This window comes from Desmodus rotundus, chromosome 6 (assembly GCF_022682495.2).
Source record: "Desmodus rotundus isolate HL8 chromosome 6, HLdesRot8A.1, whole genome shotgun sequence".
Lineage (NCBI taxonomy): Eukaryota > Metazoa > Chordata > Mammalia > Chiroptera > Phyllostomidae > Desmodus > Desmodus rotundus.
The window spans coordinates 49,380,866-49,397,140 of NC_071392.1; the positions used below are offsets into that span (position 1 = coordinate 49,380,866).

Below are 16,275 nucleotides of genomic sequence, written 5' to 3' on the forward strand. Positions count from 1 at the left end.
TTAAAAATCCAATTTATTTTTATCCTATACTTCCATTGAAAAGTGTTTCAAAGAAAGCCAAAAATAAGGAAAAATTCCATCTTACTTCCACAACTACCCACTCCGGTGTTGTTGATGTTTTAGTTGTTTTAATTAACCAACAGTTATGGAAGCACTAAATATGTGCCAGGAAAGGTTCTACGCATTTTGCTAACTCATTTAATTCTATGAATAACTCCATGTTAGTACATATTAATACTCCTCTCCTTTATAGATAAAACTGAGACACAGAAACATTAAAAGTCACACATCTAGTAAGTGGCAAAGCAAAGACCTGAACCCAGATTTAGCCCAGGGGTCAGCAAAGTTTTATTAAAGATTTGCTGGCACATAGCCACACACATTCATTTACATATTTTGTCTGCTTTCACTCTGCAACGGCAGTTAAGTAGTTGCCAACAGAGACTCTACGGCCTACAAAGTCTAAAACAATGACCATTTGACCCTTAACAGAAAAAGTTTGCCAATCCCTGGTCTAACTCCATATAACCTGTAATAGTTTATGGAAATATACCTTCTAAAGACTCAATCCCAGTTGCTTGTGCCAGTAAATCTTCGTGTCTTGCCACAACCTGAAAATCAGAAATGAATAATCAGCTTATGCTCTAAGTATAAGATTTTTTTCTTTGTAACCATAAGGGAGAACTAGAGATCTCTCTCCATATAAGGACACAAATACTGACATGAAAAAAAAAAAAATACAGGTTACAAAAGTGTGTTCGAGATGAGTTACCAGCAGGAACACAAACACGCTTGTAGTTTGACATAAAGCCAAAACAACAACAAAAAATACAGTCTTCTCACTAGCCCCTTGCTTTCCTAATGGGTGTGCAGATGAAGTTGTGCCAAGGCTGAAAACTAAAAGACAGCTAATTTGTGCCATGCTATATATATGCTTTCCCTTTAAAGAGTATTTGCAAACATCAGATTCTCTTAGCTCTTGAACTTAACTCAACATCACCAAGACCACATTCCAATCTGGAAAGACAGAGCCGAGTCAGTGCCCACACCTCTGAATATTTCTATGCTTCTAGTTTCCCAGTCACAGCAAATCCTCTTCCCTGCAGAAAGCTGATATTTTTGTGAAAATTAGGGCTGTGTAAATGATCATATTAAAAAACTAAAAAGCTTAAGAGTTCCAGGTCACATGCAAGAGATTCCTAGAAACATCAAAAAATCATGCAAATCTTTAGAATACAAAGGTCCTTACCATTTTGTACCCTTTATTCTAATAAATAAGAAGCTTCCTGTCAAAGCTATACACTGGAGCTCCGAATCAGCAAGGATTCATTCACTGGAACTCCCATATCCTCCACTTAGTCCTGTTTCAGATACCATGTTATTCTGTCAAGTCCCTTTCTCTCATATCCATCTAAAATAAGTGTTACTTTTGGTCTCTTATATCTCTTATCCTTAAGATTGTCAGAAGATGTCTGAATTTTCCCTAGTGCATATAGTCACCAATGTGTCCATTCTAACAAGACTTTCTTTTAATTCTCCATTCCTTCTTTGTCCCTTATGATAAATACTTTGGAAAGGTTGAAAAGTCTAAAACTGCACTTTCCTAGACACCCCTGTAGCCAAGTGAATGAATTTCTAAGAGATCTGGAACACAAAGAGAAGGGAAAGCTATCTTCCTGTTACTGTTTCAGGTAGTAAGCAAAGTCCTCAAACCAGAGGATTAAAAAAAACCTGAGACAGCTGGTCATTACAGAATTTAGTTACCAGGTATTTAGAAGCACAATTTTAGCCATGCTGTGGAAGGCAACACCAGGAGCTTCTGGGCCTCTGTGCTGCATTTACGGCAGATCCTTCCACTCAGTCCACTTGCTGTCATCCAACAATTACATAAGCACCCAATACTCTGTATTAAGTATCTTCCTGCTTTAAATACCCAAAGCAGGTTATATTTCCTAACTAAACTGTAACATTCCTCAGTACATCTTTTCTAATCTTAATCATTGCAATTATATTATAAATTAGATTTACTATATTTATTTATGGTATAGTTAGCATTACCCCAATTTTTTCCTGGAGAAAACAACTGTAGCACTTATTCCAGGACTTATACTAGGACCCAGACCTTTTCCCTCACATACGAAACTACTGTAAGTATAACTTGTCCCTGTAAGAGATGTTAAACACAGTTTTTGCAGTTCTACTTTTACCTTTTGTTTTTTATTTTTCAATTACAGTTTACATTCAGTATTATTCTGTATTAGTTTTAGGTGTACAGTATAGTGGTTAGACAACCATATACTTTACAAAGTGGTCCCCCCAATATATCAAGTACCCACAAGACATTAAATAAATATAAAGTTTTTACTGATTCCTGCAGAAAAGGCGCTGCATGCAAGAAATAGGGAAAATACATGCCACAAAAGGGAAGAAAGAATTTCAGGTGGCTCTTGCAAAAAGGCACCTCCTGCAATCCTTAGGCAGAGTTAAGTGCATTCTCTCCTGCTTGCATAAAAACTTTGTACCATTCTATTTAAAATAGGTATCACTTGGTTGTCATTATTTATGATGAATCTGCCACTAGTCTGTGAGCCCTTGGGAAGCCAGGAAAATGTGCTCATTTTTCTATACCCACAATCTGACAATTAAAGTGTGTTATAAGTGTTTGCCAATGAACTCTAATTATACTATAATCAGAATATTAAAGTGACCTTTGAAGTTATTCTAGTCCTAACTAAGCTGCTCTTTTAATTGATAAAGAAAATAAGACACAAATATGTACACAAATATGTCTCATGACAGAACAGTTCTAGGGTTCCCGGTAAATGGTCCGTTTATTCAAAAATTTGTTCATTCATTTAAATATTTATTCTGTGCCTACTCAGACAAAAGGCATCACTAGTAAGTATACCATCGAACCACCTGATAAAAATTATAGAATTGATTATGAACAATTATATGCCAACAAATGAATAATCTGGAAGACATGAATAAATTCCTAGAAATAGATACATACAACCTTCCAAAACTGAATCAAGAAGCAGAAAATCTGAACAGGCCATTACAATGAACAAAATCAAAGCAGTAATCAGAAGACTCCCACCAAACAGAAGTTCTGGACCAGATGGCTTCACCAGTGAATTTTACCAAATATTCAAAGACACCTATCCCTCTCAAACTATTCCAAAAAATTCAGGAGAAGGGGAGATTCCCAAGCTCTGTTCAAAATGCCAACATTATCCTAATTCCAAAACCAGAGAAAGACACTACAAAGAAAGAAAATTATAGACTAATATCTTTGATAAACCCAGATGCAACAAAATATTAGCACATCGAATCCAGCATTACATTAAAAAGATCATACACAATGAGCAAGTGGGACTTAGTCCTGGGATGCAAGGTTGGTACAAAATCTGCAAATCAATAAACATGATACACCACATCAACAAAATGAAGTATAAAAATCATATGATCACATTCATAAATGCACGAAAAGCACTTGACAAAATCCAGCACCCATTTATGAAAAAACTGTGAACAGAGTGGGAATAAAGGGATCAGACTTCAACATAATAAAGGCCATATTTGACAAACCACAGCCAATACCATACTCAATGAACAAAACCCAAAAGTGCTTCCCTTAGGGATGTGCATTTTCACCATTCTTATTCAATATGGTGTTGGAACTCTGAATCACAGCAATCACACAAGAAGAAATAAAAGGCATCAAAATTGGAAAAGTAAAATTTTCATTATTTGCAGATGACATAAATATCCCTAAAGATTTTACCAAAAAACTACAAAAACTGATCAATAAATTCAGTAAAGTAGCAGGATACAAAATTAATATTCAGAAATCAGTTGTATTTTTATACCAATAATAAACTATCAGAAAGACAGACTAAGAAAAGAATCCCATTTACAATTGCATCAAAAAAAAAAATCAGGTCCCAGCCCTGGCTGGTGTAGGTCAGTGGATTGAGCACAGGCCTGAGAACCAAAAGGTCACTGATTCGATTCCCAGTCAGGGCACATGCCTGGGTTCCGGGCCAGTCCCCAGTAGGGGGCACACGAGAGGCAACCACACATTGATATTTCTCTCCCTCTCTTTCTCCTTCCCTTCCCCTCTCTAAAAATAAATAAATAAATCTTTAAAATAAAATAAGGTCCCTAGAATGGATTTAACTAAGGGGGGAAAAGATCTATATTCAGAAAAGTGTAAGATACTGAAGAAACTGAACTACAGTAAGTGAAAACATGAGTTCTGTCAAGAAAAAGTCCAGCCATTGTTAATATAATGAGAACAGTTTGTGCAACATCAATGTAACCAGGCACCCACGGAAAGTGGACTGAAATGCTCATGCATGAACAATGACGACTTCACTGTACTAGTCTGTGGGGGTGGTAGACACAGTTGAGTGACCATATGTACTGTGTGGCCATCACATTCGAAATGACTGAGTAGATCAATGAATCTGCACCAAATTTTGCACTGAGCTTGAACATTCTTCTACAGAAAGTATTTGGATGATACAAATGGCCCCAACTATGAGCAACTGTTGACTGGCAGCTTCATCATGACAATGTGCCTGCTCATGCATCACATCTTATGCAGAGTTTTTTGGTAAAACATCAAATCGCCCAGGTGACTCAGCCCCACTACAGCCTAGATTTGGCAACCTGCGACTTCTGGCTTTTCCCAAAACTAAAATCACCTTTGAAAGGGAAGAGATTTCAGACCATGAATGAGATTCAATAAAATACAACGGGGCAGCTGATGGCTATTGGGAGAATTGTATGAGGGCCCCAGGTGCCTACTTTGAAGGGGACTGAGATGTCATTGTCCTATGTACAATGTTACTTGTATCTTGTATCTTCTTCAATAAATATCTCTATTTTTCATATTACATGGCTGGATACCTTCTGGACAGACCTTATATACTGTGTTCTTGAAAAGGAAGAATTAAGATCATTAAAATGTCCACACTACCCAAAGCAATCTATAGATTCAACACAATTCCTACCAAAATATCAACAGCACTTTCACAAAGCTAGAATATTCCAAAAATTTCTATGAAACAATTATTTATTTATTTATTTTTGGCTGGTCGATCTTATTTATTTATTCATTTTAATATACATTTATTGATTATGCTATTACAGTTGTCCCATTTCCCCTCCTTCACTCCACTCCATCTTACCCACCCCCTCCCTCCCACATACCCCCCCTATAGTTCACGTCCATGGGTCATACTTATAACGTCTTTGGCTTCTACATTTCCTATACTATTCTTACCCTCCGCCTGTCTATTTTCTACCTACCATTTTTGCTACTTATTCTCTGTACCTTTACCCGTCTCTCCTCCTCCCACTCCCCTGTTGATAACCCTCCATGTGATCTCCATTTCTGTGATTCTGTTCCGGTTCCAGTTGTTTGCTTAGTTTCCTTTTATTTTAGCTGTGGTTGTTAATAACTGTGCGTTTGCTGTCATTTTACTATTCATATTTTTTATCTTCTTGTTCTTAGATAAGTCCCTTTAACATTTCATTATAAGGGCTCGGTGATGATGAACTCCTTTAACTTGACCTTATCTGAGAAGCACTTTCTCTGCCCTTCCATTCTAAATGATAGCTTTACTGGATACGGTTATCTTGGATGTAGGTCCTTGCCTTTCATGACTTGGAATACTTCTTGCCAGTCCCTTCTTGCCTGTAAGGTCTCTTTTGAGAAATCAGCTGACAGTCTTAAGGGAAATCCTTTGTAGGTAACTGTGTCCTTTTCTCTTGCTGCTTCTAAGATCTCTCCTTCTCTTTAATCTTGGCTAATGTAATGACGATGTGCCTTGGTGTGTTCCTCCTTGGGTCCAGCTTCTTTGGGACTCTCTGAGCTTCCTGGACTTCCCAGAAGTCTATTTCCTTTGCCACATTAGGGAAGTTCTCCTTCATTATTTGTTCAAGTAAGTTTTCAATTTTTTGTTCTTCCTCTTCTCCTTCTAGCATCCCTATAATTCGGATGTTGGAACATTTCAAGATGTCCTGGAGGTTCCTAATCCTCTCCTAATTTTTTTGAATTCTTGTTTCTTCATTCTTTTCTGGTTGGATGTTTCTTTCTTCCTTCTGGTCCACACCATTAATTTGAGTCCCAGTTTCCTTCCCATCACTCTTGGTTCCCTGTACATTTTCCTTTGCTTCTCTTAGCATAGCCTTCATTTTTTCATCTAATTTGCAACCAAATTCAACCAATTCTGTGAGCATCCTGATTGCCAGTGTTTTGAACTGTGCATCTGATATTTTGGCTATCTCTTCACGGCTTAGTTGTATTTTTTCTGGAGCTTTAATCTGTTCTTTCATTTGGGCCATTTTTTTTTGTCTTGGCGTGCCTGTTAGGTAAAGGGGCGGAGCCTTAGGTGTTCACTGGGGCAGGGTAATGCTGATTGCTGTGCTGTGACCCTATACGTGGGGTAGGGGCTGAGAGGGAGCAATGGCGCTTGCTCCACTCTCTGCCAGATTTCAGTCCCTCCGCTACCCACAATCAAACTGGGCCCCTCTGGTGCTGATTCCCAAGTAGGTGGGCTTGCGCATGCTCTGGGTCCCTGTGGGTCTCTCCAATGAACTTTCCTGTGAGTCTGGGAGTTTCTCCCACTGCCACCTGAACCCCCACAGGTGTTTTCAATCAGAGGTTTGAGGCTTTATTTCCCTACTCTGGAGCCCTGGGTTGTGGGGTCTGTTTCGCTCCCCCGACACTCCTCCAAGTTTATCTATGAGTGAATGTGGGGCCGCAGGGTCTGCTAGCTGCCACACTGCCCAGTTCCACAATCCGACTCCTCGATGGGTCCACCAGCCAGCCACCGCTTTGCCCCGAGTCCTCCCAGCCCCAGCTGCCTGTCTCCGCCCCTCCTACTGGTCTGGATGAATGTTTCTTCTTTAGCTCCTTGGTTGTCTGACTTCCATACAGTTCGATTTTCTGTCAGTTCTGGTTGCTTTCTGTTTTATTTTATTTTATTTTTTTTATATATTTATTGATTATGCTATGACAGTTGTCCCATTTCCCCCCACACTCCACTCCATCCTGCCCACCCCCCTCCCTCCCACATTCCCCCCCCATAGTTCGTGTCCATGGGTCATAGTTATAAGTTCTTTGGCTTCTACATTTCCTACACTATTCTTACCCTCCCCCTGTCTATTTTCCACCTATCATCTATGCTACTTATTCTCTGTACCTTTACCACCCTCCCCCCCTCCCACTACCTTATTGACAACCCTCATGTTCTAATTGTTTGCCTAGTTTGCTCTCGTTTTTGTTTTATGTGTGGTCGTTAACTGTGAGTTTGCTGTCATTTTTACTGTTCCTATTTTTGATCTTCTTTTTCTTAGGTAACTCCCTTTAACATTTCATATAATAAGGGTTTGGTGATGATGAGCTTCTTTAACTTGACCTTATCTGAGAAGCACTTTATCTTCCCTTCCATTCTAAATGATAGCTTTGCTGGATACAGTAATCTTGGATGTAGGTCCTTGCGTTTAATCTTGGGTAATGTAATTATGATGTGCCCTGTTGTGTTCCTCCTTGGGCCCAGCTTCTTTGGGACTCTCTGAGCTTCCTGGACTTCCCGGAAGTCTATTTCCTTTGCCAGATGAGGGAAGTTCTCCTTCATTATTTGTTCAAATAAGTTTTCAATTTTTTGTTCTTCCTCTTCTCCTTTTGGCACCCCTATAATTTGGATGTTGGAACGTTTCAAGGTGTCCGGGAGGTTCGTAAGCGTCTCCTCATTTTTCCAAGTTCTTGTTTCTTCATTCTTTTCTGGTTGGATGTTTGTTTCTTCCTTCTGGTCCATACCATTGATTTGAGTCCCAGTTTCCTTCTCATCACTATTGGTTCCCTTTACATTTTCCTTTGTTTCTCTTAGCATAGGCTTCATTTTTTCATCTGTTTTTTGAACAGATTCAACCAAGTCTGTGAGCATATTGATAACCAGTGCTTTGAACTGTGCATCCGATAGGTTGGCTATCTCTTCCTCGCTTAGTTGTATTTTTTCTGGAGCTTTGAAGTGTTCTGTCATTTGGGCCATTTTTTTGTTTGTTTGTCTGTCTTGGCGTGTCTGTTACTTTAAGGGGCGGAGCCTTAGGTGTTCACCGGGGCGGGGTAACGCTGGTTGCTGCACTGTGACGCTGTACATGGGGGAGGGGCCGAGTGGGAGCAATGGCGCCCACCTCACTCTCCTCCGGATTTCAATCTTTTACTCCAATACCCACAATCAAACTGGGCCCCTCTGGTGCTGGTTCCCGAGTAAGTGGGCCTGTGCACACTCTAGGCCCCTGTGGGTCTCTCCAACAACCTCTCCTGTGAGGCTGGGAGTCTCTCCTGCTGCCGCCCCAACCCCCAGGGGTGCTTTCAATCAGAGGTTTGAGGCTTTATTTCCCCCGAGCTGGAGGCCTGGGTTGCGCGTCTGCCTCGCTGCCCGCCGTTCGTCCGGTTTATCTGGGCGAATGTGGTGCTGCAGGGTGCCACCCGCCACTCTGCCTGCTCCACTCTCCGCCACTCTGAGTCCGGCCCTCTGGGTTTATCTGTGCAAATGTAGGGCCGCAGGGTCTGCTAGTGCTCGGACTGCCTGCGCCATTTGTCCCACACTCCGCCATTTGTCCCACACTCCGCCAGTCTCGGTCCCACCACAGCCACTCGAGTCCTCTCCACCCTGGTGCCTGTCTTCGCCCCTCCTACCAGTCTGGATGAACGTTTATTTTCTATTTCCTTGGTGTTGGTCCCCCTTGCTGTTCGATTCTCTGTCAGTTCTGGTTGTGCGAGGAGGCGCAGTGTGTCTACCTACGCCACCATCTTGGTTCCATCCCCTGCTTTCTGTTTTAAAAATGTTGTTGTCCTTCTTTTGGTTGTGCGAGGAGGCACAGTGTGTCTACCTACGCCTCTATCTTGGTCGGAACTCTGGTTGATATCAAAACAATTATTTAAAAAGATCCCCGAAGCCTCAGCAATTTTGAGAAGAAAGAACAAAGTTGGAGGTATCACGATACCTGGTATCAAACTCTACTACAAGGCCACAGTATGCAAAACAGAGTGGTACTGGCATCAAAACAGACATTAATGGAACAGAATAGAGAGCCTAGAAATTAACCCACACCTCTATGGTCAATTAATATTTGACAAATAAGACAAGAACACACAACAGGGTAAAGACAGTTTATTCAATAAATGGTGCTGGGAAAACTGGACAGACACATGCAAAAAAAATGAAACTAGACCACCTTGTTACAACATATGCAAGAATAAACTCAAAATGGATAAAAGACTTAAATATAACACTCGAACTCATAAAATTCCTAGAAGTAAACACAGCATGTTAAATCTCAGAAATTTCTTGTAGCAATATATTTTGCAGATATTATCTCCTCAGGCAAGGGAAACAAAAGAAAAAATAAACACATGGGACTACATCAAACTAAAAAGTCTTATCACAGCTAAGGAAACTGTCAACAAACCGAAAAGACAACCTACTGAATGGAAGAACATACTGGCCAGTGACACATCTGATAAAGGGTTAATATCCAAGATTTATAAAGAACTCAGACAACTTAACACCAGAAAGACAAACATTCCAGTTAAAAAGTGGGCAGAATACCTGAACAGACATTTCTGCAAGGAAGACATACACATGGCCAATAAACATATGAAAAGTTGTTCTATATCACTAGTCAGAGAAATGCAAACCAAAACCACAATGAGATAATACCACCTCATACCTGTCAGAAGGGATATCTTCAACAAATAAAAAAACAGCAAGTGTGGTCAAGGATATGGAGAAAAGGGAACCCTAGTGCACTGTTGGTGTGAATGCAGAGTGGTACAGCCACTGTGGAAACAGTGTGAAGTTTCCTCAAAAATTAAAAACGGAATTGCCTTATGACCATCAAATCTATTCTGGGAATATATTTGAAGAAACCAAAAATACTAATTAAAAAGAACATATGCACCCTTATGTTCACTGCAGCAATAATGTTATAATGTCTAATATTATTTACTAGAGCCAAGATATGGAAGCAAACCAAGTGCTCATAAGTCACTGAGTAGATAAAAAAGCTGTGGTAAATTTACACAATGGAATAATATACAGCCATAAAAAAGAGGGAAATCTTACATTTTAAAACAGCATGGATGGACAGACAGTATTATGTTAAGTGAAATAAGCCAGACAGAGAAAGACAAATATCATGATGTCACTCACTTACATGAGGAATCTAATGAAAAATACACAAAATAGAAACATACTCATAATATAGAGGTCAGATTGGCAGCTGTCAAAAGGAAGCAGGGGGTGGGGGGTTGGGTGAAAAAGGTCAAGGGTTTTAAGCAGTACAAACTGGTAGTTACAGAATAGCCACCGAGATGTAGATTACGGCATAGAGAATACGGTCAATTTCAAGATAAATATGTATGTGCCCAAGTGGACATTTGAAGCAGAACGGGGACCACTCTGTAAAGCACATGATTTTCTAACCACTTTGCTGTACATCTGAAACTAATAGAGAATAATACTGAATGTAAACTATAGTTAAAAAATTAAAAATAATTTTCAAAAATTATAGAAATATAGAGGAAGGAACCTTCAAGATTTTCTACTATAATCTTCTCTCCCTTATTCACTCTAATCCACTTGATAATTTTTTTTTAAGCAAGATTCACAGGCACAAAAAGGTATAAATGGCAACAGCAGAGCCGAGATTAGGATCCATTTCCTAACTGCCTCTATTGTGTTCTATCCACCACAAACTTATCAACTTTCCATAATTTCAGCAATTGTTATATTTTGTGCTCATAAAGTATGAACTGCCAATGTGAACATCCCAATTTTTCTTATTTACAATTTCAAAATTCCATTTTCTATTATCTTTATCAAAGTCATCTTATTCTTTGCCCACCTCTATTCACTACACAGCAATGAAGGTGGTGAAAACAAAGTATGAAAAACAGGTGTTAGACAGATGGGTATATCAGTTTTTCAACTAACAAAAAGTGCATTACAGAAACCTTTTCAAAAGCATACTTTGAAAAATAAGCCACACTAGTAATTTATACATTTGTTTATGTAAATATACATTTAGATTAAATAACAAAAGGACTATAAAAATGATGAATTATCACTTTAGGCTGAATAATCTGTATGATCCAGAAGACTGGAATTACCTGTAGGTGTAGTTCTTTATCCAACTGACTGATTCCTTGGGCAAGTTTTGCTAGTTGTTCAGCAATTACAGCTTGATGAATAGATTGGGAAGTATAAGCCTTTACATCAAAGTCTTCATTTAAAAAATCACTGTAACATTCTGGAGAAAATATAAGGAAAGATCTTTATTTATTAGTTACACTGTACTAAACCACAGATATTAAACAACAGAATTTCAATCATAGTTAACATATTCTGAGGTCTTTCTATAACCAAAAATTGTTGTAAATACTTTCTGTTGTAAATGAGAAGAGGAGGAGGCGACAGCAGAAGACAGTGGCAATATCCACTGAGAGCTAACTATGTACCAGGCATCGATCTAAGCACTTTACAAGTATTAATGCATTCAATCCTCACACAACCCTGCTGGACTATTATTGTCCCCATTTCACAGGTGAAGAGGCAGGTACACACACGGCATGCACCTTGTCCAACCTGTCTGGGATTTGAACCCAGGCAATCCAGCTTTGGAGCCCACATTCTGAACCACTGCACTACACTGCTAAAAGCTAACTCTTGTCAGTGAGTCAAAAAATATAGGTATTGAATAAAAGGTTAAAAATTAACTATTCACCATGACCTTTAACGCAAAAAATACAAGGTCACTGACGATGACAACAGGGAAGTTGACTATATTTGATATTTATGGTCTCTGCTATCTCTAGATCAATACACAAAAATTGTTACTATACAGTGACTCTAGATTTTTTTAATAGATGATACTAGGACGTTGTCCCAATTTATCCCTCCCTTGCCCCACCCTCCACCCAGCACCCCCCTACTTCCTCTGGCAATCCCCCCTCCTTTGTTCATGTCCATGGATCGTATATATGTACTTTGGCCACTCCATTTCCTATAGTTACTCTTAACAAGACCCTGCTTATTCTGTAACTACCAACTTGTATTCTTAATCCCTTCACCTTTTCCCCCATCCCCCAGATCTCCAACCACACAGCCACTATCCCAGTGTTCTCCATATCTATGATTCTATTTCTGTTTGGTTTGTATTTTAGAATCAATTGTTGATAGTTACATATTTATTGCCCTGTTAATTTTCATCTTCTTCTTCTTATATAAGTTTTCCTTATCTTCTTTTCCTTAAATAAGTCCCTTTAGCACTTCATATAATAATGGTTTGGTGATGATGAACTCCTTTAGTTTTACCTTGTCAGGGAAGCATTATATGTGCCCTTCCATTCTAAGTAATAGCTTTGCTAGATAGAATAATCTAGGTTATAGGTCCTTGCATTTCATGACTTGGAATACTTCTTGCCAATCCCTTCTAGCCTGTAAGGTTTCTTTGGAGAAATCACCTGGCAGTCTTATGGAAATCCTGTGTAGGTAACCAACTGCTTTTCTCCTGCTGATTTTAAGATTCTACCTTACTTCCAGCCAAGATGGAGGCATAGGTAGATACGCTTTGGCTCCTGGCACAACCAAAAGAAGGACAACAACAAATTTAAAAACAAAAAATAACCAGAACTGCCAGAAATCAAACTGTATTGAAGTCTTACAACCAAAGAGTTAAAGAAGAAACATTCATTCAGACTGGTAGGAGGGGCGGAGACAGGCAGCCAGGGTGGAAAAGACGTGTGGCAAGGGGGCAGCTGGCAGACTGGACGGTCCCACATTTCCATGAAGATAAACCCGGAGAAACAACTGGGGAGCAAGACAGACCATGCAACCCAGGGTTCCAGCACGCAGAAATGAAGCCTAAAAGCTTCTGCCTGTTAAAACCTCTGGTAGTTGCGGCAGGAGAAAATCTCGGCCTCACAGGAGATTCATTGGAGAGACCCACACGGTCCTTGAACGTACACTAGCCCACCTGCCCAGGAAACAGCACCATAAAGGCCCAGTTTGCTTGTGGGTAGCAGGGGAAATGACTGAAAGCCGGCCAAAAGCTGAGCAAGCAGGACTGTTCCCTCTTGAACCCCTCCCCCACATACAGCACCACAACACAGCACTGTGGATTGCCCTGCCCTGGCAAATACCTAACGTTCCGCCCCTTACAATGTTAACAGCTACACTGAGACAAAAAAAAAAAAATATGGTCCAAATGAAAGAACAGATCAAAGTTCCAAAAACAGAACTATGCAATGTGAAGAGACAGACAACCTATCAGGTGCAGAGTTCAAAACACTGGTAATCCGGATGCTCACAGAAATGGTTGAGTATGGTCACAAAGTAGAGGAAAAAGTGAAGGCTATGTGAAGTGAAATAAAGAAAAATACACAGGGAACCAACAGTGAAGGGAAAGAAACCAGGACCCAAATCAATGATTTGGAAGAAATAAACATACAACCACAACAGAATGAAGAAGCAAGAATGCAAAAAAATAAGGAGAGGCTAAAAAACCTCTGGGATAACTTTAAACATTCCAACATCTGAATCATAGGAGTGCCAGAAGGAGAAAAGGAAGAGCAAGAAACTGAAAACGTATACGAAGAAATAGTGAAATAGAACTTCCCCAATCTGGCAAAGGAAATAGACTTCCACAAAGATCAGGAAGCTCAGAGAGTCCCAAAGAAGCTAGACCCAAGGAAGCACACACCAAGGCACATCATAATTACATCACCCAAGATTAAAGATAAGGAGAGATCTTAAAAGTAGAAAAAGGAGAGAGTTACCTACAAAGGAGTTCCCATTAAGACTAGCAGCTCATTTCTCAAAAGATGCCTTACAGACAAGAAGGGGCTGGAAAGAAGTATTCAAAGTCATGAAAGGCAAGGACCTCCATCCAAGATTACTCTATCCAGCAAAACTATATTTAGAATGGAAGGGCAGACAAAGTGCTTCCCAGATAAGGTCAAGTTAAAGGAGTTCATCGTCACCAAGCCCTTATTATATGAAATGTTAAAGGGACTTATCTAAGAAAAAGAAGGTGATCAAAAAGATGAACAATAAAATGACAACAAACTCACAACTATCAACAACTGAAACTAAAAACAGACCAAAAAAAAAAAAAAAAAAAACTAAGCAAACTAGAACAGGAACAGAATCACAGAAATGGAGATCACATGGAGGGATACCGGTGGGCAGAATGTGGGGAAAGGTACAGGGAATAAGAAGCATGAATGGTAGGTACAAAATAGAAAAGGGGAGGTTAAGGATAGTATAGGAAATGGAAAAGCCAAAGAACTTATATGTACGACCCATGGACATGAACTAAGGGGGAGGGGAATGCTGGTGGAGAGGGGAATAAAGGGGAGAAAAACAATGGGACAACTCCAATACCATAATCAATAAAATATATATATTTTTAAAGATTCTCTCTTTAACCTTTGGCATTTTAATTATGATGTGTCTTGGTGTGGCACTTCATACCCATCTTCTTTGGGACTCTGGTCTTCCTGGACTTGCATGTCTATTTCCTTCACCAAATTAGGGAAGTTTTGTTTCATTATTTTTCAAATAGATTTCCAATTTCTTGCTCTCTCTCCTCTCCTTCTGGTACCCCTATGATGTGAATGTTGGACTGCTTGCAGTTGTCCCAGGGGCTGCTTATACTATCCTCATTTTGAGGGGATTCTTTTTTCTTTTTGTTGTTCTGATTAGCTGATTTTTGCTTCCCTATGTTCCAAATCATTGATTTGATTCTGCGTTTCATTCACTCTACTGTTGTTTCTCTGTAAATTGTTCTTTATTTAAATTAGTGTATCCTTCATTTCTGACTGGATTATTTACGTGGCTGAGTTTCTTACTAAGTTTCTTGAGCATCCTTATGAGATGCAGTGGTTTGAACTCTGCATGTGATAGATTGCTTATCTTCCTTTTGTTTAGTTTTTTTTCTGGAGTTTTGATCTGTCCTTTCATTTGGTCCATGTGTCTTTGTCTCCTTGTTTTGGCAGCCTCCCCATTCTTGTTTCTATGTATTAGGAAGAGCTGTTTTGACTCCCTGTCTTGGTAGCGTGGCCTAGCATAGTAGGTGTCCTGTAGAGTCCAAAGGCACAGCCTCCCCTATCTCTCAAGCTCAGTACTCAAGGTGCACCTTCCCTGTGGGCTGAGTACTCCCTCCTCTTGTAGATGGTCTTGACTGCTGTCAGCAGGTCAATGGGAGGGATTTAGCCAGTCCAGACAGCTAGCAGTATTGACTATAACCTTCTAGCCAGCAACCACCTTCCTCCCTGGCTTGTGGAGGTGGTTGGGTGGTGCTCCATCATGATCTGTAGCTGTCTGCTGAGTGAGGAAGCTCTGGGGTTTCCTAGGTGATGGGCAAAGGTCAGCCTCCACTTGTGTTCTGTCTGGGGCCCCTTGGCATAAGCTAAAAGCAATCTGCAGATGGCTACTGCTAATGCCGGGCCTGGAGCCACTCAGCGAGAGGTATGGGAGCTGTACGAGTAGATTTAGGAAGGTCTGCAGCCCACACCTATTCTAGACCTTCATATGGAAAAGCCATTGTTACCAGCTTGGGCAGATCCTCAGGTAATCATCAGGGCAGGGCTCCCTATGTGAGCCAGGTTGATGGAGATTCAGATATGGTGCCACCGTACTGTTGGTCTGTGTGGGAGAGGGCTCAGAAAATGTATAATGGCTACTGTCTGCAGTTCCATGTGGGAGGAAGCTGTCCCCCAGCTCTCACCCTGATGCCAGCCACTTCAGTTCTTCCCTGTATGCCCACTGGTGCCCTTCAAGCTGCTGCCCCAGTGCTATATATAGCACAGAGGGAGTGAGGCTTAGTACGTCTGTGTGTGTGGTGCAAGGCCCTTTAATAGGAGAGGCCTGAGAATCCCACAGTTTCTTCCAATGACCCAACGCCCACGAGTTTTTACAGCCAGAAGTTATGGGGACTTAGCTTCCTGGTGCTGGAACCCTGGGCTGGGCAGTCTGGTGTGGTGCTGGGATCTCTCACTCTGGAGATACCCATCTATTTTATATCCAGCACATGTGGTTTTTGGGACCAGCGAGTTCCACATCTCCATGTCTCCCCGCTGTCCCTCCTACCAATCTGGATGAATGTGGTTTAATTCTTTAGTTGTCAGACTTCCATACAGCTCGATTTTCTGTTGGTTCTGAGTGATGGTTGTTCTGTATTTTAGGTATAATT

General features: G+C 40.4%; 1 protein-coding gene across 1 annotated transcript in view; it reads right to left on the reverse strand.

The window, feature by feature from the left end:
- The window catches only part of COG5 (component of oligomeric golgi complex 5), a 333,141-nt gene that overhangs the window by 310,176 nt on the left and 6,690 nt on the right, over positions 1–16,275 (reverse strand). The window contains exons 2-3 of the mRNA XM_024557957.4: positions 11,192–11,331; positions 554–611 (exon numbers count right to left, since the gene is read on the reverse strand). Coding sequence (XP_024413725.2) covers positions 554–611; positions 11,192–11,331 — 198 coding nt within the window. The remainder of the gene's footprint in view (positions 1–553; positions 612–11,191; positions 11,332–16,275) is intronic.